General features: G+C 44.2%; 1 protein-coding gene across 2 annotated transcripts in view; it reads left to right on the plus strand.

Moving 5' to 3' along the window:
* Positions 1-4,340: 4,340 nt before the first annotated feature.
* The window catches only part of LOC132392786 (abl interactor 2), a 168,020-nt gene continuing 150,068 nt past the window's right edge, over positions 4,341-22,292 (plus strand). The window contains exon 1 of one of the 2 annotated variants that reach the window (XM_059967137.1): positions 4,341-4,526. In XM_059967137.1, coding sequence (XP_059823120.1) covers positions 4,410-4,526 — 117 coding nt within the window. In that variant the 5' untranslated portion in view covers positions 4,341-4,409. The remainder of the gene's footprint in view (positions 4,527-22,292) is intronic. The other variant, XM_059967135.1, reaches the window with a different exon arrangement.

A 22,292-nucleotide genomic window follows, 5' to 3' on the forward strand; every position in this document is an offset into this window, starting at 1 on the left:
CTTCCTGCAAGAATGAACACATGAATGGCAATGTCAACATGACATGGTCTTGCTGTCATCTCCTGCATCCTGCTTAAAACTGTTGTTAGCTGTCCCCATGTTGAACAGAACTGCTGCCCCACTGTGCATAGCACCCAGTCCCATTGCCATCCCTCTCCAGTGGTGATAAGAGTTCCGCTGCCAGTCTCCACATTGCATTCAATGTTGTTACACCTCTTCTTAAGAGCCATTTGTAAAATCCAATCCGCTTCATCTGCCACCTCTCTCCATATGATTCAGTGTCATTTATTCCAGAGTATTGCAATGTATGAACAAGGATGCTGTTTATTGGGTTTCCTGATTATTCCCTGTTAATGGATGCAGCAGGAGAGTTTTATGAGTAATTGTGTTGCAGACAATGAATGTCAGTGAATTATTGCTGTTGTCTATAATGACTCATTTCTGTGATTTGAGGTGATTTCTAGGTGAAACCTCAACAGTTCCTTTGTGGTTTCACTCCCCACCCCCAATACAGCACAGTTGATTGCAGCCAAGAGTGATGGATGCTGCTGTGGTCTGTGGTTTCCTATTGAAGACGCCTATCTTCCTTTGCTGTGTTGTTTGTTAAATTGCTGAATAGTATAATCATTGCTACGGATTAGATTGTGGTTATTTTATTTATCCTTTTTGATTTCAAACAAATTGCTGCAATTTTTCGTGTTAGCTCAAGTATGGAAAAGGCATTAACAAATGTGAAACCATTTTCAGTCAGGACTTATCCCAGAGTTGCAGCGTTGAACAACCCCGTGGAGGTGGTAATAGCATCATGTTTTTTTTCTGGGTCGAGTTGCATGTAACTTTGGCAGCAAAGTAGGCTGCCCCCAGCAGCACGTTGGTTGTTAATGCATTTCACTGTATGTTTCCACATACATGTGATAAATAAATCTATATCTGAAATGAGTGCAATTGGGAAGAAGACTGCAATTCATATAGACTATGAAGCTGAGAGGCTTGCAGTGGCTGTTGAGGAAGCTACCCAGCCTGCATTAACTATTAAAGACACTTTTGAGTTATCACCACATAGAACACATTGCAAGAATATGTAAAATCCTCAAAAAAACAGCTTTTAATGTGCCCAATGGTCTTGTTTGCCTGAGATGCAAGGACACAAAAAGTGTGGTGTGATCCCACAGGAAAACCATCTATGCACTGAATCCAGAACAAAGAAGCAAAAATGGGCATATTTAATGTAACTTGTTGCAGACAAACAAAGTGTGATCACCAACAATACATTACTGGCTTCCTTATCAACAGAAAACATATGACACTGCTGGGAGCTATTTGTTTAAAGGGTAGGATGTATACTGAGGCTTTGTCATAGAGCACATTTCTGTGATGTAAGGCACATTGACCCACCAGGTCAGCACTGACCATTATTTACACTAACCCCATTTTATTCTTCCCACAAATTCCATCATTCACTAGCACACCAAGGAATAATTACAATGGTTAATTATTCCATTAATATAGTCCATTTCTTTATTCCATTAATGTACTGTAGTAGTTAATGGGATCTTTGTGTTTCTGGTTTGGCATTGCTGCCATTTTAACAATTTCCTATTAGTTCTGAAAGTTAGCTGCACTCCTACAGGAAGGTTGTTGGACTTGAGATGGACGTTGCTGCAGGTAAGATTGAGAAAAAGATTGCAGCAATGGCACAACCTTGTCTTCATTGAGAAAGGTTTGGTTAATATCATGGTTCCCATGCATACATAAGGTGGACTCAAATGTCTGTGGGCAGCTGAATTTACAAGGGTGATCCATTTCTTTTTGGAACTAAAGACTTTGGTGAAGCTGAAAAAGACCATATTTAGGGGCCAATGCTGCTCCCTACATTTTTCTTAGAGTTGGTTCATGGTGAAGATCGCATTGACATTACCTGTATGGACAGAATATGGTGGTACCTCTTACTGTGGCAGACAATAGGAAACCCTTCTGCAGTTACCACAGTTCTTGAAGATGGTCATGATTATTGTTCCCTTTGTGACAAATTCATCGTCCCAAATGTGGAAGGCACCACTGCAGTTTCAAGACTCAGGATCTTTACTCTTGAGTTTTGAGTTCAGCTCACATACCACCTACTTCCAACCCAAACCATCTTGACTTTTAGTTGGTTAGGAGTGATGGCGAGGCCGGTCAGGGTAGGCAGCTTGAGACATCTCATCACTGTGTGAAATGTTGCACACAGTGGGGACAACACATCATCACTAACTGTCGACAGACACAAAATGCTGGAGGAATTCAGCAGGGCAGGCAACATCTATGGAAGAGAATTAAGTAGTCGCCATTTCAGTCTGAGACCCTTATGTCTTTTGCAAGAAATGACTGCTGAGAATATGGGAAGTAGCTCAACTTCTGTAGGGATGCAACATGAATACTCATTGTGAGGGATCTCTGTGGTACAGCAGGATAAGGTTATAGGATCTTAGTCTTGTGAATATTGAATGCAAGGCTCATCCTCTCGTATGCTTCTACAAAAGCATGAACAATGGCTTGGAGCTCAGCCTCTGGGTCTATGCAAATGCAAGGATCCATTGCATATTTCTCTACGGTAAAAGCCATTTATGCTCCCAACGAACAGAGACAAGGGTAAAATCTTCAAGAACAGAGAGGCAGTCAACTTTACTGGATAGAACAGTTCAAAGATTTCCCTTGATGTGAGTGCACTTGATTATATCCAACAGGCAATGCATTTGCACTATCTCACGAACTACCTACCTATCTAAGCAGTCAGCTGCCTCCTGACACATGGCTGCAGCTGCCACATTAACCTCATTGACGGCTACAGAAGCCACAAAACTAAAGTGACAGTAAATCCTCTTTCATCTCAAGGTCTTTTGAAGAGTTAGTTTATGTTGGGTGAAGATACATGTGATTACTGTACTTATAGTTATGTGCAGTTGAAGTCATTTTTTTCATTATTAGTTTTGTGGAAGCCATTGATTAGATTCAATAGTATTAAGCATACAGAATTGTAAAATCCAGCTTATATGGTTATGTAACTGAAAAGGTTTGGAAAAACAAGTTTACTTATCTTTTGCTGTGTTTATAGTTACTAGTTTATAGTTTTTTCAGTGGAATAAAGTGGTCGCCTAGACTCTGGCAGAGTATGACACACGATGATGATAGTTGCTGAGTGCATATATTTGTAAAGATTTGCACAATTTTATTCTGTATGTAAAGATTTGATTAAAATTTGAATACAAATGAACACTGTTGTCATGGGTTTGTTACCTAAGGGGAAAGCAGTAGAGTCCACATGTGGGTGTGCACCTTTTAAGAGCTATGTGCGTCATGTGTTAATAACTAGGATACAATGTATAAGCCACAGCTTTTAGTCGGGTGTTGTTCACCATAAATAAGGGGTGTCCCGTTTATTTTCCTTACTGGACAGCAACATATAAATAAGCTACAGATGTTGCGTTTGTTTAAGACTGGTTATGCAGGATGCTGGAGACACCAGGGCAACCTTTGTGGATTCCCATCTCTCACAAGCTTCATTAACTCGATCAGACACAGAGGGGAAGCTTGGATGTGCGATAGTTGCAGGGGGATGTAGTTTGCTGGGGGATACAGGTGACACTGTTGATTCTGATTGTTTCATCTATCAACTATTGGAATGATGTTGGTTACTAAGATAGTTAATGTATCGGTAATGTTTATTAAAATGTTTGCTGTGAGTATGGCTTACAGATCGCAAATTTAAAGATGAGTTTATTTTTGGTTAATGATATAAATGTTGACTATAGCAGCGAGCAATTGTTTTTCCTGAATAAGTGATGGTTACTGTGATTATGTTAGTTACTCAAAAGCAAGGCGATTGGTGTGAATGATAAATAAATGGGTAATGCATGGATGACGATTTAGTTATTGGTTCCTAGAATGATCGGTTACTAAACAGTTGTTCTAGAGACTGGTTGCCAGGGTAGAATTGTGTTTATCAGGATATGTAGTGACTGCTGTGATGGTAGTTTAGCGTGTGAATGCTGGTTGTTGGCAAGATGCTTGGCTGATGGGTTGAGTGGTTGCTGGGGAGGATAGGCTGTGATTGCTGGTGAGATAACACTGGAATTTATGGTTTCTGGAGCGAAGGTGGTAGTTCCTCGCCGAGTAACTGTTACTTGAATCGGCGGTGGTGACTCGGATTTGCGGTACTTGCAGGGTTATCTGGTTACTAGGGTATGTGTGGTTGCTAGGGGAGTAACTTACTCGAGTCAGTGGTGGCAGTTGCTAGGGTGAATGGTGGTTGCTAGGGGGTGATGATTTCTGGCTGGTCCCCGTCCGGAAGTGGCGGTAACCCCCAGCTTCCGTTTCCGGTCCCTCCTCTCGGGCTCAGGCTCCCGCATCCAGTGTCGGAAGATGTGGGGAAGATGGCGGAGCTGCAGATGTTGCTGGAGGAGGAGATCCCCGCAGGCCGCCGAGCGCTGCTGGACAGTTACCACAACCTGGATCGGGTGGCCGAGTACTGCGAGAGCAACTACATCCAGGTGAGGAGGGAGGTGGGGGCGGGGCGGGGCCGTTCTAATCGACGGAACCAGACCGCGCCCGCGGGGATTGAGGGGGGCTGGGTCCCGCTCCCGGTCCCACCCGGTGGCATGTCTCCCGTGGTCGGCTCAGATACCTCCTCGACCTCGGGGGGCTGACCCCTCAATTCGAGATGCCTGGGGTCTCATTTGTCCTTTTTCTTGCCTCTCAACAGCCCGGTGTCAGGTTTCTAGGGGAAGAGGTTCCCGCTACCCGCTGAATTGGCCTCGGGCCTGAGGGTCAGGCTGCCCCTCAAGGCACCGACCCAACCCGGTCTTCCTCAGCCACACTGTCTTCTGGCATTTGTTCTTGGCCATTAAATCAGTCAGTTGGCTGTGCTGCTTTTAATGGGTCCAAGGTCGGGATTATATTCTGTGAAATTTATTTTCCGATGTGTTCAGTTTGCTTTTTTGATAGCTTTACTTAAAAACATTTTCATGATTCTGAGCTTAATGCAAGCTTTTGCACAAATTCCTACTGATTTTATAATGCTGTTTTTGTGGTTGTGAGGGTAAATGTTCTATTTGGGTAAGGTTTGACTGTTGGTTTAGTTTATGAATTTGTAACTTTCTTACTCACATTTGTGGTTTTCTTCCGTTTTTTTTGCTTCCCCAAACTCATCTTTCTCTTTCTCCCCACCTTTTGTATTTTGCAAAGAATAACGAGTGAAACATGTGATCAAGAACGTGTGGGGAGAGTGGGAAGCTGCATATCATCAACTTCTAAAGACAGTGACTGAGTAGATGTGATTATCATTCCTGTTGTTGACAGTAGGTGTCATGGCTTGTTGTGCAGAATGCCACTCAAATCCTTACAGGAGAAAGGAGACCTTTATTGAACTAAGTGCAAGTTGCAGTAGAAAAAGGCTGAGAAAGCATCAGGGTTTTCACCTAATTATTGAGAAATTGAACGTAGGTAAAGTGACTTATTTGTAACATTGAGGATTTTGAGGATTCAGAAGAAGTAGGAGTGGGCGACTCAGCCCTTTAAGCCAGCTGCATAATATGACCACAGTTAATGTCACAGTTACGCTTTAAGATTGTTGATGAAGTTCAGTTATTGTGATTAAACAAATTGCAAACGTCTGTATACAATTATGCCTTCCTTGGAAATGTTTTTAAAGAATTTGATAAATTATAATGAGATGGAAATTATTGTTACCTTTATAGTTGTCAATATAGTGGTTGTTCCAATAATTTAAAATATCTTAAAATTTATCTTCATAATGCATTTTTTCAAGTATGTACCTTGAAAAGCAGAATTTTTAATTTGCTCATAGTGATATTTTCCTTCTAGCTGAACATTCATGTGGCCTGCTGTTTGAAGGCAGGTGAATAGAGCTGATGTTCTGATCAGCTGTGATTGGCAGAACAGGCTGAAAGAGTTGCATGGTCTTCATGAATGATTCCCTAGATTTATTGTCGGAGCCAAGCGTAAATGTATTCATTGGCTTCACTGGGTGATGGATAACTGGGAATACTAGCATATTTTATTAATCGTAAACCAAAGGCATTGATCAAAACTACTCCAACTATTGATAGCCAACTATAATATCAGTTATTGTGTGGTTGAGCAAACAGGTATTGTTTGTATTGGACTGTCTGGAGAATGCTTATTTCACATTATCTTCGGGACCCTTGCTTCAGTCACCCAGAGTAGGATTTATTTAGATTTTAAATGAATATTTGTATAGTGTGATATTGTTGTAGATCCAAAGAAATAGCTGATTTTACATAGTCATTATCTAAAGTGGTAATCAAAAATAAAACTCAAAATAACAGGTAACATTTTTATGTGTCATCTTAATTTGTTTTTACTTGGGAATGCAGTTTTGGATTTTGTACAGCAAGGTAACAATTTTTGTACTGTGCAGCCACAGGGTCAGTATGATTGTCCAGTGAATTCCTTGGCCAGCTTGGCTTTACTGATGTAAACAGATGGAGTACTGTGCATTATTCACAACATAATAGTGTGTTTTTAGCCTTGAATTACACTCATTCAAATTCTAAAGTACTCAATCTTAAAGTATATATTTTATTGCATACTTGTCTTCCTTGCTCTCTGTTAATGCTATGTTAATTGATGCCTGAATCCTTTGCTGCAGCAGCCTTCAGATGTATAGCATGTAATTTTCTATTCAATTTAATATGGAAAGATGGCAACATTTTGTACAATAGTGTATCTCTGAACTTTATCATCCTTCAAAGCTGTCAGAAAGTTAAATATTTTTTAGGAACTTAAAATTTTCACCATAATAAAGTTTGGACTGGGAAACAATGCAGAGTGAAAGATTGTTCCCCCATCTGCTCAGGACTCATATAATATTGAGTAAAGGCAGAACAAAGCTTCCTCCACATGTTACCATCAAGCACTCACTCACAAATCCAGCCAGTTGCAGAGTAACTGGCACTCACAGCATTGACTTTTCAAATATACCTAGAGCAACAATAGGAGGAGTTCCAATGAATGTGACTTATTTCAAATGGGGTCTTTATAATCAAAAATAAGTCTTTATTTTTGTAAAGGACTTGTGTGAAAGTATTTTGATGGCTCTTTGGGTAACCAAGCTGAAGCATCAGAGTGAAGTAAATTATATAGGAGACAGGGAGGGCAGGCAGCCTCATATTCAAGGATAATGTGAACTTAATGCAGACTTAATAAGGTTGTGAATTTGCATAAATGCATGGAATAGGATGCATAAACTAGGTTTGTATTTCCTTGAACATAGATGGTTAACAGATGAACTAATTAAAGTGTTGAAGTTAATTAATGAGTTCTGTCAAGGAAAGCTATTTTCTGTGGAGTCGGAAGAAATCTAGAAACGGAGGCATATATTGGAGTTCAAGGGTGATTTAAGGAAATGCTTTCTAATAGCAAGGGTGGATATGTTTTGCAAACCAAATAACACTATGCTATTCAGTAGTACTTTTGATAATCAAATAGTAAGAAGCAGACATAACAATTTATGAAAGATGTAATTACAGTAATGACAATGAGAAAATTTATTTTGTCTTAGTGAACTGTGAAGATAAACAGTTAAAGACCAATGAAACAATTCCTAACGTGTATGTCACAGAATTTTTGTATCTACTCAACTCATTAAGGTTGTTATGAAAGATTTAGTTCTGAGGTGAAAAGTGGGGAAACTGGGGCATGTCTTAATGGAAAAGTATCTTTCATAACCTCTGGATTTCCCAACACACTTTGACTAATGTACAGTACTTTAAAATGTCACTTTTATGATGTAGTAAGCAAAGATTGTCAAGTGTAGAGTTTAGGAAAGAAAGAGCTGTTCATGGTCAAGATATCTCACAGAAAGAGGGTTGATTTTAAGCTGATGAGATCTGGTTCAGGTGGAGTGGAAATAAAAACTGGCATCTAATAATAATTGAGTCATAGTAATTGATTAACATTAGGCTTTCAAGAAGGAGATCATTTCATTCTGTACTTGAACTGTCATGTCAGGAAGAAAAGGTTGTCCAAAATGAGAACACTTTGACAAAAGATACAAAGATTAAAATGAAGCTGAAAATGGAGATATGCCGTGCTGAATGTCAAAATTTGTGGTATTGCAGATTTTTATCAGAATGCAGGAAATGCAGCAATGGAGAGATATAAAGACTAAAGAATATAGTAAATGGTTATTATCTGAATTAGAATCAGAGTTATGGAGTAACAGAGCATGGAAACAGATCCTTCAGCTCAACTCATCCATTCTTGCTGTGGTGCCCACTTAAGCCAGTCCTAATTGCTTGCATTTGTCCCATATCCCTCTAACTTTTCCTGTTCAATATGCTTATCCAAATGTATTTTAAATGTTATTATTGCACCTGACTCAACTACTTTCCCAGGCATTTTGTTCAATATTTGCACTGCCTCAAAATTAATAAGGTAACTTGTAGATTTTGGGCAAAACGAATGCAAAAAAATGTATACGTTTTCATGGTGTTAATGTTACTAAAATGTTGAAGTTAGAGAAATTACTAAATAAATAACTGTGATGAGTGATTAACAAGGTAACACTGATTAAATTAAAAGTCAACTTTTACAGATCTTGGCATGTTGAGTGGTAATAACTGGCCTTAATTTTCCAAACCGACATGCACACTTTGCCAGAAGATTGTAGGTTACAAATGTTGCATCCTTTCTCAAAAGTGAAAATTATAAACCCAGCAACTGCAATTCAGCCTCATGTTGGAAACATTGAGATGGATAATCTAGGACAAAATTACTCTAATATCAAGGACTAGTCATTGATAGTAGCCAGAGTATTTTGGTGAACTATTTTTCAAGCTCTGGTGGGGGGGGGGGGGGGGAGAGGTTACGATTATTACTCAGACTGAACAGACATAAAAGGCTTGATTTCTGAGTTTACAGATGAAACAAGGATAATGCTGTACTTGAGACAGTTTTATAATCTGGGAGGTGTTGATGCATTTTGGAAGGAAGAATATAGAAAAGCAGCATGAGCTAAAAGAATATTTTGAAGGATTTGCAGGAGCTGAGGTCCTTGGAATTTATATAAATCATTAGAGATAGTAGGACAAGTGAGAATTTCATGAAGGATTCTCTCCTTGTTACAGTGACAGGAGTGGGAAAGCAAGGAAGCCATGATGAACTTTTGTTAAATCACCCATTATTCCACATTGGGTGACTTGTCCCCACCTGATTTTTTGAAGGGTGTTGAGTTCTTCAAGGTCATGGAAATGTTAAACTAGAATGATCCTGGGATTGTCAGATGTCAGTTACAAAGAGATAGGTTTTTTAAAAAAATGCACAAATTTGTTGTCCTTAGTTGAGAAATGGTTGAGACTTTTGGCAGCGGTGTTTAAAGTGTGTCTGTTTTTGATCAAGCAACTTGAGAAACTGGCAGCAAAGAAATAGATTTCATTCCATTAATTATAATCTGGAATACACCACTTGAAATGATGATGGAAGTAGCGTTAATACAATGAGTGGTTGGTTTGGAGAATATTTGGCTTTATGGAAAGACCAGAAAATCTGGGGTTAGTTAGTCCATTGATAAAGCCAACAAATGGCTTTTTGTGTTGCTTATTTATAACCTTACCACCAATTTTAACCCCTTCTGTGAACACTGTTCTTAGGTCAGACTAGACAAATCCTGTTTTTGGCCTCTGGCCATTTTTCATACAAATGCTTCCTACTTCATTACTATCCATTAAAGTCCATCAGCTGCCAAAACTGTAGAAGTGACATTGACACTAACAAGAAAAATTGTTATACCCACATTCTGCCAGTACCATGAATAAACTCTTTGCAACCTCGATATTTAGGATTCTTTCAGTCTGGTGCTTGTGAACTGGTAACTATCTTAAAGATAGTGAATCATCATGACAAAGTAAAAGATAGTGACATGTTTCCACTAGCCAGTGGGGATTGGGAAAAGGCTCCTTTCAGAATGTTGTTACAATTTAGAATTCTCTTCCAAAATTTTAAAAGTGAATTTGATAGTTTATTGTGAAAGAAAATATGGTTGTGCATGTGGAATGAGCAGACCTGTGAATAGACCAGATGATAGTTTATTTTGAGCCATGCTTATGTAATTTTAAAAATTGAAAATATATTTTATTGTGATTTAAAGCTGTTCTGGTGCCTTGCAGCCAATCTGAATATTTAAATAAGAGGTGGGCTTGATAATTGTTTATTCCAGAGAGATGGGCTTCAGTGAGCATTTAAACCTTTTATCATTTATGACTTTTCTAATCTGCGTTTGAAAGTGTCTGCATTTCTGCTGATGCATCAGAGCATTGCAGGTATTGAAATTACAAAGCATGCCTGATGCTGACAGTTGATTCACTTCTGTTTGGACTGGGCCCTTCCAGTGCTGATGAATGAATTTTCGTTCCATGATTGGATTACTAAATTAGAGGACGATGAATAGCGCAGATTTAATGTGAGAGTTTTAATAGTCACGTGCTCACAAAGGGCAGGCTCAGTGACAGGAGTTGGGAGGCTGGAGATATGATCCCTGATCTGTGCTTAGTTAAGCAAAGTGACAGATTGGATGTTGTGATTGATCTCAGGTAGCAGTATGGAACCAGACAAATTCTCTGCACCAGTTTTAACTAATAGTTTCCATCTTTCATAATACCCAGAGGAGTGAAATGATGCACGTTTCACATCTCTATTTTCCCAAAGGTGGGTTTTTGGGTTCTGCTGTTGCTATAAGATAGTTTAGTTATATTTATGCACAAAATGTAGAAGTAAAATAGGAATGTTGGATAGGAGGTGTTGGTGAAAAGCTGGTTTGTATTTTTTAGATAGCCTAGCCTTTTTGCTTTTGATCTTCTTCAGAATCAGATTATATAATGTGAAGTTTGTTCTTGCTTTACAATATTTGGCAGAGCAGACATTTCACAACTAGAAATAGATGTGATTGTGTGACACAGGTTAAGTGGTTTAGTAGATGAAACAGCTTTAAGTGGGCATGAAATGTGCTAGCTTTAAACAAATCATACATACAAACTCATAAACACAGGGTTCTGCAGATGCTGGAAATCTTGAGCAACACACAGCAGGTCAGGCAGCTGAGAGAGGAATAAATGTTCGATGTTTGGCGCTGGGACCCTTCATCAGGACTGGAAAGGAAGGGGTAGGGAAGGCCAGAATAAGAATGTGGGAGAGGGGAAGATATAAAACTGGCAGGTATATTTGAAACCAGGTGAAGGGGAAACTGAGTGGGTGGGGATAGGGTCTATCTGCCACAGCTGGTGGGATTTCCTGATGGCCACTCATTTCAGTTGGACTTCCCACTCCCATTCCTAAATGTTAGTCCATGGGCTGTAGATCAGAATCGGGTGTAAGATCAGTGGCATAAGTGTAATTTGTTTTGTGGCAGCAATACATTGCAATGATAAAAAGCTATAAATTACAATAAGTAATATATAATATATAAATTACATAAAAAGTAGTGCAAAAAAGAAAAATAGGTAGTGTACATGATTTCATTGTAGTATCTGAAGCCTGATGGCAGAGGGGTTCATTGAGTATGTGTCTTCAGACGCCTGTACCTTGATGGTAGCAATGAGAAGAGGGCATGTCCTGGGTGATGGGGGTCCTTAATGATGGATGCCACTTTTTGAGGCATCACCTTCTGAAGATGTCCTTTATGCAGGGGAGGCTAGTGCCCTTGATGGAGTCTGCTGAGTTTGCAACTTTCCACAGCTTTTTCTGATCCTTGACCCCTGCTTACCAGATGGTGATGCAAAAATGCTCTCCATGGCTTCATGGTGAATCTGTAGAAATCTGTGAATGTCTTTGGTTATATGCCATGTCTCCTCAAACTCCTTAAGAAATATAGCTGCTGTCATGCTTTCTTTGTAATTTCATCAACATGTTGGGCCTAGGATAGATCTTAAGAGATTTTGACACCCAGGAACCTGAATCTGCTCACCCTTTCCACTTCTGATCCCTTGATGAGGACTGGTGTGTGTTCCCTCAACTTCCCCTTCCTGACTCCGCAGTCAATTTCTTGTTTTTACGTCGAGTGCAAGGTTGTTGCAATACCGCTCAGCCAGCTGATCTGTCTTACTCCTGTATGCCTCCTCTCTCCATCTGAAATTCTGCCAAAAACAGTTGTGTCATCAGATAATTTATAGATGGTGTTTAAGATGTGCCTAGTCACGTAGTTGTGGGTGTAGAGAGAGTAGAACAGTGGTCATCCTTGAGGTGTGCCTGTGATGATTGTCTGTGTGGAAATGTTATTTTTGATCCACACTGCCAGTATGAGGCCACACACAGGTTGAGAAGCTTCACCTTGTATTCCATCTGGGTAGCCTTCAACCTGCTGGTATGAATGTCGATTTCTCTAACTCCTTGATAATTCTCCCCCCTGCCCTTTGTCATTTGCTGTTCTGGTTCCTTCCCACTCCTCTCCTGCTCCCTTTCTCCCATGGTCTGCTGTCCTCTCTTATTATATTTCTTCTGATCTTTATCTCTTGCACCTATTACTTCCATGTTAATCACATCATTCCCCCTCAACTAGTCTCACCTATCACCTGCCAATTTGTACTCATTCCCCTCCTCCCACCTTTTTCTGGCATCTGCACCCCCCCCCCCTTTCCTTTCTAGCCCTGATGAAGTGTCTCAGCCCGAAATGTGAACTCTTTATTCCTCTCCAGAGATACTGTTGGACTTGCTGAGTTCCTCCAGCACTGTGTGAGATGCTCAAGTGTTCAATGTGGATGTGGCATCGAAAGTGGATTAGACCTTAATTATAATTGGGTTGATGTTGGAAAGTGGTCTGGAAGAGAATTTGAAGCAAAAAAATCTTGATAGACAAAATAAATTTGTAAAATGCAAGCACCACAATTGGCTGCATTTGAATTTTAAGTATTTCAGGTATTTCAGTTATAGACAGACTCTTGCTCTTTCTTAAAGATACCCTCAAAAAACATACCCCTGTGATGGCCATCTGTAGAGAGAATATTATTTGTTATGACAATTTTGAGGTGCCTTGAACATTCTATTTGTTCAAGGCTCCATATAATGAAAGTCATGTGCATTTGAGGAGTAAGTTGATAATATACAAGTGACAGTCATGAGTCGCATTAGAAGACGAGCATATGACCAGAGAGCAAGTACGAGTTTGGGGATACCTGGTCTTGTTTAGTTGGAAGATGTCAGAATGGAATGGATTTCAATGGGAGATTGATTGCACCGGAGACAATGAATGGACAAGTAACTATGGCAGAAATGGATCTGAGTGTCCTAGAGAGATAATTATAGCTGTAAGACCTGTTGCTCCAGAAGGATGGAGATGGGTAGGAGAGCCAGTAAACTGTTGATTGATGTACCAGTTGAATTTTTGATTGCTCTGAAGTCCAGCTTGGATGCATTCCAGAACCAATCAGGCTATGAATGGAAATGTAACAACAAATACAGCTGCAAGAAAAAGTTTGTGAACCTTAGCAATTTCCTGTTTTTTTTTGCATTAATTACTCATAAAATGTGGTCTGCTCTTCATTTAAGTTACAATGATAGACATCACATTGTTTAATCATTCACAGTCCAGGCTGGAAGAAGTATCTGAACCCTTATATTTAGTAATTGGTAGAACTGTGGCGGCTCATTTCCTAGCGTATGCGAACCGACTCACAATTAGATAGCCTACGGGGGTTTGCGAGCACAGAGCTTTGGAGCCTCTTCGCCATGGGGGGCCGGTTGACAGAGGCTTAAAAGTGAGGCTGAAGTTTTCGAATAAAGTTTTTCCTTCCACTGCAGTTACCGACTCCGTGTCGTAATTTTAGCGCTGTTTGTAGCACACCGCTACAATTGGTGACCCCGACGGTCCAAACGATTTTTGGACCAGAAATGACCGACGCCGCCTCTGTTCATGCGGTTTCGTTGAAACTGCCGGGTTTCTGGACACAGCGCCCGGACCTATGGTTCCAGCAAGCCGAAGCCCAATTCCACGTTCGCCGGATCACCTCAGAAGACACCCGCTACTACTAGGTGGTGGGCTCCCTCGACCAGGACACAGCTGCCCAGGTCGCGGAGTTCGTACAGTCGCCCCCGGCAGACGGCAAGTACACGGAATTCAAAGCCCTGCTCCTCAGGACTTTCGGACTCTCACGGCGCGAGCGGGCTGCCCGTTTACTGCACCTGGATGGCTTGGGCGACAGACCTCCATCGGCTTTAATGAACGAGATGTTGTCTCTGGCCGAGGGACACACAGGCCTCATGTTTGAGCAGGCATTCCTGGAGCAGCTGCCCGAGGACATACGCCTGCTGCTGTCCGACGCGGATTTCAGTGACCCCCGGAAGGTGGCAGCCCGGGCGGACTTGCTGTGGAACGCCAAAAAGGTGAGCGGGGCGTCCATCGCACAGATCACCCAGCCACGCTCCCGGCAGCAAACCAGTCCAGGCCCGGCCGCAGAGCCCACTAACCCCCGGCCCAATGACCACTGGTGCTTCTACCACCAGCGGTGGGGCGCAGAAGCCCGCCGTTGCCGCCCGCCCTGCAAGTTCCCGGGAAACGCCAGGGCCAGCCGCCGCTGATGGCTACGGCGGCTGGCCATCGGGATAGCCTCCTGTATGTGTGGGATAGCAAGTCGGGACGCCGCTTTTTGGTCGATACTGGGGCTGAGGTCAGCGTTTTACCTCCGACAAGTTACGACACTCGCAGCAGGGCACCGGGTCCCCCCCTGAGGGCCGTGAATGGCAGCACAGTAAGGACCTATGGCACCCGTCAGGTGCAGCTACAGTTCGGCCCCAGCCAGTTCACGTGGGACTTCACACTGGCCGCCGTAGCCCAACCGCTTCTGGGTGCGGATTTTTTGCGAGCTCACAGCCTGCTGGTTGACCTGCCCAGGAAGAGACTGGTACACGCCGAGACCTTTCAGACGTTCTCCCTGGGCGCGGCCCAGTTGCCAGCCCCTCACCTCGGCTCCATCACGCTGTCCGACAACGACTTCACCAGGGTCCTGGCGGAGTTCCCATCGGTTCTGGCACCGCAGTTCACAGCAGCCATGCCCAGGCACGGCGTACAGCACCACATCCCGACACAGGGACCACCCCTCCATGCCCGTGCTCGGCGGCTTCCCCCGGACAAGCTCCGACTGGCGAAGGAGGAGTTCCAGAGAATGGAGGAATTGGGGATCATCCGGCGGTCCGACAGCCCCTGGGCTTCCCCCCTGCACATGGTGCCCAAAGCGACGGGGGGCTGGAGACCGTGCGGCGACTACCGCAGGCTGAACGAGGCTACCACACCGGACCGCTACCCTGTGCCGCACATTCAGGACTTTGCGGCAAACCTGCACGGCGCCCGGATCTTCTCCAAGGTCGACCTTGTCCGAGGGTACCATCAAATCCCGATGCATCCTGACGACGTCCCCAAGACGGCTCTCATCACCCCGTTTGGCCTCTTCGAGTTCCTCCGCATGCCGTTCGGCCTGAAGAATGCCGCACAGACGTTCCAGCGGTTAATGGACGCGGTGGGACGGGACCTGGACTTCGCGTTCATCTATTTGGATGACATCCTCATAGCCAGCGGCAGTCGTCAGGAGCATCTGTCCCACCTCCGTCAACTCTGCGCCCGACTGAGTGAGTACGGTCTTACAATTAACCCTGCCAAATGCCAGTTCGGACTTGATACCATTGACTTCCTGGGCCACAGGATTACTAAAGACGGGGCAACCCCTCTGCCCGCTAAGGTAGATGCGGTCCGCCACTTCCCCCGACCCACCACGGTCAAAGGCCTTCAGGAATTCGTAGGTATGGTCAATTTCTACCGCCGCTTCCTCCCTTCAGCTGCCCGGATCATGCGCCCCCTGTTCGCCCTGATGTCGGGTCCGAGCAAGGACATTACCTGGGACGAGGAGTCCGCCGCCGCTTTCGTTCAAACGAAGGAAGCTTTGGCTGACGCCGCAATGCTAGTACATCCCAGAATGGACACCCCTACCGCCCTCACAGTGGACGCATCAAACACGGCAGTCGGTGGGGTGCTGGAGCAGCTCATCGCAGGTCGCTGGCAACCCCTGGCGTTTTTCAGCAAACACCTGCGGCCACCCGAGCTCAAGTACAGTGCTTTTGACCGGGAACTGTTGGCGCTCTACCTGGCAATCCGGCATTTCAGGTACTTCCTAGAAGGTCGGCCCTTCACCGCGTTCACGGACCACAAACCGCTTACCTTTGCGTTTACGAAAGCATCCGACCCCTGGTCATCCCGCCAGCAACGCCACCTGTCCTACATCTCTGAATACACAACGGATGTCCGGCACGTCTCGGGTAAGGACAATGTCGTGGCGGATGCGCTCTCTCGCCCTACCGTTCATGCCCTTTCCCAAGGGGTAGACTTTGAGGCACTGGCAGAGGCACAGCAGGTAGATGAGGAGATTCCGAGTTACAGGACTGCAGTCTCTGGTTTGCAGCTCCAGGACTTCCCCGTGGGCCCAGGTGAGAGGACCCTACTCTGTGACGTCGCCACCAACCAGCCCCGTCCGGTCGTCCCCGCAGCCTGGCGGCGACGTGTTTTCGACTCCATTCATAACTTGGCGCATCCCTCCATCCGGACAACTGTCCGGATGGTTTCCAGCAGGTTCGTTTGGCACGGACTCCGCAAACAGGTCAGTGCATGGGCCAGGACGTGCATGCACTGCCAGACGGCCAAGGTTCAGCGGCACACCAAAGCCCCACCGCAGCAGTTCCATCCCGCCCACCGGCGTTTCGACCACATTCATGTGGATATCGTGGGCCCCCTGCCAGTGTCGCGCGGAGCGCGTTACCTCCTGACTATCGTGGACCGGTTCACAAGATGGCCAGAGGCGGTCCCGCTCACCGACACCACCTCCGAATCTTGCGCCCGAGCCCTGATCGCCACCTGGATATCCCGCTTTGGTGTACCAGCCCACATTACCTCCGACAGAGGCGCCCAGTTCACCTCCAGCCTGTGGTCAGCTATGGCCAGCCTTTTGGGGACTCAGCTGCACCACACCACTGCCTACCACCCACAGTCGAACGGGCTAGTGGAGCGTTTCCACCGTCACCTGAAGTCGGCCCTCATGGCCCGCCTGCGAGGAGCCAACTGGGCGGACGAGCTTCCCTGGGTCCTTCTCGGCATCCGCACAGCGCCCAAGGACGACCTGCACGCCTCGTCGGCCGAGTTGGTATACGGCGCGCCCCTGGCCGTCCCCGGGGAGTTCCTACCAGCCCCGAGGGGGCAAGAGGAAGAACCCGCTGCAGTCCTGGGCAGACTTCGCGAGAAGCTCGGTAACCTGGCCCCCATACCCACTTCACAGCATGGGCGGCACCCGACCTGCGTACCCAAAGACCTACGGAACTGTAAGTTTGTGTTTGTACGAAGGGGCGGGCATCGGCCACCGCTACAGCGGCCATACGAGGGGCCGTTTACGGTGCTCCGGAACAACGGGTCCACGTTCGTGCTGGACGTTGGGGGGAAGGAGGAGGTTTTCACGGTGGACCGCCTCAAGCCGGCCCATGTGGACCTGGCGCAACCGGCTGAGTTTCCGGCGCCTCGGCGCAGAGGCCGACCTCCCAAGCAGGTTCTGGCCCAGGCTGTGGACATTGGGGGGTGTATCGCCGGTTCTGGGGGGGGGTTATGTGGCGGCTCATTTCCTAGCGTATGCGAACCGACTCACAATTAGATAGCCTACGGGGGTTTGCGAGCACAGAGCTTTGGAGCCTCTTCGCCATGGGGGGCCGGTTGACAGAGGCTTAAAAGTGAGGCTGAAGTTTTCGAATAAAGTTTTTCCTTCGACTGCAGTTACCGACTCCGTGTCGTAATTTTAGCGCTGTTTGTAGCACACCGCTACAGAACCTCCTTTAGCAGCAATAACCTTAACCAAGCATTTCCTTTAGCTGCAGATCAGATTTGCACATTGGCGAGGAGGGATTCTGAACCATTCCTACATACAAAACTGCTTCAGTTCAGTATTTCTAGGATACCTTGCATGAATAGCCTTTTTAGGGTCCATCTCAATCGGGTTAAAGTCTGGACTCTGACTTGGTTATTCCAAAATACAATTTTCTTGTTTCTTTTTAAACCATTCTGTTGATTTACTCTTCCGTTTTGGGTGATTGTCTTGTTGCATCATCCAACTTCTATTAAGGTTCAGGTGACGAACCACTACTCTGACATTCTCCTATAAAATCTCATGATACAATTTTTAATGCATTGTTCCCTCAACAATTGTAAGCTGTCCAGGCCCTGAGGCAGCAAAGTAGCCCTAAACCGTGATGCTCCTTCCACCATGCTTCACAGTTGGGATTAGGTTTTGGTGTTGGTGTACAGTGCCCTTTTTCCCTCCAAACATAGTGGTGTATATTTCTGCTAAAAAGTTCAACTTTTGTCTCATCTGGCTACAGAAAATTGCCCCAGAAGTGTTGTGGTCTTTTGCAAACTTGAGACATGCAGTTATGTTTTTTGGAGAACCTTTCATGAACAGAGACTTTAGCAAGTGGTAGTGATTTCTGCAGGTCTTTTGATGTTACCCTTGGTGTCCTTTTCACCTCCTTCAGTGTTACCTGTTGTGCACTTGGTGTGATCTTTGCAGGATGACCACTCCTTGGGAGAGTAGGAACACTACTGAATTTCCTCCATTTGTAGATAATTTCTCCTACTGTGGACTGATGAACACTCGGGTCTTTAGAAAAGCTTTTGTAGTCTTCTAAGGCCCTCTGAAAGTTGTTTTGATTAAGACGTGCACATAAACAGATCTTTCTTGAGAAGAGCAGGCTCTGTCAGTAATGTGACTTAATGTCCTTTTTTATAAGGCAGGGCACATCTACAACCCATACCTCCAGTCTCATCTAATTGATTGGAATACCTGACTTCAAATAGTTTTTGTTGAAGACATTACCCCAGAGGTTCACATACTTTTTTTAAAACTTAGACTGATTATTTAAATAGTGTACTCAGTATTGATGAGAATACAGTTAGTTTGTGTGTTAGTAGTTTAGGCAGATTGTGTTTGTCTATTATGGTGACTGAACACATTTTATGAGTAATGCAGAAAACCAGGTAACTGCAAAGGGATCACAAACTTGTGACTGTATATCAGCAAGTTTACTGTGGTTATTAAGTAAAGCATAGGCAAGCTGTATTGATCCTGCAGGTTTTACTGACTGTAAACGTTCAATATGTAAAGCAGTTCACTCTCAGAATTGTGTTTTATAATGTGTTCAAAATCAGTCTGTATTTGCTTTTAGAGGGGATTTGAGTAACTATGGTTAGATACATGCTACCTGCCATAATGAGGCCACATTCAGATTGGAGGAGTGACATCAGATTTCAAGTTCTGAAGATCTATTCTGGGGCCAACATATTGATGCTGTTACAAAGAAGGCACGAAGGCAGCTATATTTCATTAGGAGTTTGAGGAGATTTGTTATGTCACTAAAGACACTTGCAGATTATTGCAGCTCAAGGCAGTGATTGAAAGATTGGCACGAAAACTGTGTGAGATATGCCCCTTTCCCGTTCGTCAGAAGGGGAAAGTATGGTGGTCAGTAAATGCATTCCTGTCCATCATGTCTCTCTCCTAAACCCTTGTTTGTATGTAAAGGGTGATCATAACTCAGGCATTTGTAACTGAATGTCTGTAGGCTTTGTGATTACTCATTCCTATACTATATTGTTACTTCTGCTTTCATCTGTTCTGCATTTATGCAGACTGCATTTCTGAGTCAATTTTTTAACCAGTTGGTATGTATTTACCCATTTTTACCTCACCTGTTTTTCATCAGTTAGGTTTGTAAGAAATTGCATTTGGGATTTTCTCTGTCAGAAAATGGAGTCAGTACAAAAATATGGAGGAGAATAACATACAACTGGATTTACATTCATGAATTTGGAGTTCAAGGCAGCGTTGATGAATAGTCATTTAGATTTTTTCTACTATTGGGTGACATTATAAGTCCAATGAGTTTGAAGTGAGTGGGAAATGTATAAGCTCTCCAATCCCAGCTCCAGCTGCAAACCTGCCGACTTTCCTGATCCCCTGGTGTTCCAGACCCAACCCAGCTGGTGTTGGAATCTGGTTTGGAGGTTTGATGTGTACAAGAATTGGCTAGAGCAGACTGGGACTTGTGGCGGGTGCTCCCTATCGATAATCAGGAAGAACCTGGTCATCAGGTGCAAGATGCTCTCAGAGCTGCAGTACTTGGTGCAGGTGTGGCCCATCTCCCCCCCCCCCCCCCCCACTCCTCCAGCTTTGAAGTCACCCAAGCTGTCGTCAGGTTCATCTGGGAATCCAAGATGCTACTGGTCAGCCGGGTCACCATTCACAGGTCCCTGGACAATGGGGGCAAAAACATTCTCAGTGTTGCCCTCATTAAATATGTGGGCACCACGTATCATGATGTGCCAAGGTCCTACCTGTCCCACGTTACAAAGGATGAGTCTGACTCCATTTCCTTGCTGCCACACTGCTTGTCCTTCATGGAAAAGATCTTTCAGGCCAACACAAGGCCAGCCATCAGACAGTGGTCAACATGGAATGTCCTGCAGACACTGCAGGAGAAAGACGTGGTGGACACAGTGAGGTGATTCTCTGAGCAGACTATCCAGACTTCATCGCCAAGCCTCACCAACCGGCACCAAAACCTAGCCTGGCTGGTGATGAGAGGGGCCCTCCTAGTCAGATTCTCCTCATATGCTCAGAGCATCATCTCCACAACCCGTTACTCGCGAGATGACTGTAGAAGGGATGAAACAGCAACTCACCTCGTTTGCACACTGTGGGCTTGCACAAAAGGTGTGGAGGAAGATGAAAGGACCTGTGTTGCATTTCATCCTGAGCAGCTGTGTAACAGAGGGCTCTGATCCATGGGCTGTTCCTGGGGATGCACACGAAGACAAACATCAGCTGTTGCTGGCAGATCATCAACTTAGTGAAAGACGCTCTTTGGTCAGCTCAAAACTTATTGGTCTATCAGCGCATCAAGATGTCTGTGGAAGAATGCTGCCAACGGGCACACTCCAGGCTGCAGGATTATGCGCTGAGGGATGCGCTGAAACTTGATGCAGCCTCCGTAAGGGCTTGGTGGGGAAGGACCATGGTTTGGTCTTTTCCTGCTGGAGAGGGAGGGGCTGGTGGGGGGGGGGGAGCCCCTCAATTATGGTAGTGTTTACTTAATATGAAGTCCCAGAATGCCATATGAGGGGCAGCAGAGTTTAGACAGTGTGGAAAGTGTTGACAATGTTTGTGAAGAATGTAAAGGCATTGAACAGTTTATTCATGTAAATAGTTCTTATTGTGAATCAAGTTTACTTCAAAAAAAACAACTGCACAACTGTAACTGCACATCCTGCTTGCACTCTCTGGACCCCTGGTTTACATTGTGTATGAATGAATGATCCAAATGCCAGACCATATGAACTACTTTATCAGAGTTTTACTATATTCAACTACCTATCCAGTGACCTTTGGTGTCATGTCAGAAATTGGATAATTTGTGGATTCCAGAGCATTTAAATATGTTCTTAGCTTTTTTTCTGATGCACATTGAAGCTTTTTAGTCATGTACCCTGAGGCATGACTGGTGCTACTCTATAGAAATTGCCTCGATCATTTTCAAAGCAAGAGAAATGTTCTTTTTGCATATAAGCTTACCGGGTTATGCAAAGGTTCTGAGAATTCTATGTAACTGAATTTATGTTAGTTGGAAATGCTGTCAACTGAGATTGCAAAAATTATCTTGGTAGGTTATTTTGCTACATATTAACAGATATTAGTTCATTTTAGATCTTAGAATTAGTTAATGAGTACAGATTAGTAAAACATTCAAAACCTTTCAGGCCACAGGAGTTCCTGCACTTATTTTGAGTAGTTTGTGTCACTGTATTGAAGATCTGGGACGTGGGCTAGCAAATGTAATAGAATCTTTCAGCTGAGAAGCACAGCATTTGGTACCCCATGTCCAGCTAGCCATCCCACTTTGCAGCACTCAGCCCATAGCCTTCTATGCCATGCATTTCAAGTACTCGTCAAATACTTAAATTGCTCCACTGCTTCCTCTGATAATGTGTTCTCGATTTCAAATATCCTCAGTGAAAAAAGTTCTTCATGTCCTCTCTAAATCTCCTACCCTTTATCATAAACCCATGCCCCCTGCTACAAACCCAGCTGGACCGGAGGAAAGATTTTCATTATCTACCCCTTATAATTTTTTATTCCCTCTATTAGATTCTGCTGCAGTCTTCTTTGCTTCACGGAAAATAAATTTGGGGGGCACAGCAGTTTTCATTA

The sequence above is a fragment of the Hypanus sabinus genome, chromosome 4 (genome assembly GCF_030144855.1).
Source record: "Hypanus sabinus isolate sHypSab1 chromosome 4, sHypSab1.hap1, whole genome shotgun sequence".
Lineage (NCBI taxonomy): Eukaryota > Metazoa > Chordata > Chondrichthyes > Myliobatiformes > Dasyatidae > Hypanus > Hypanus sabinus.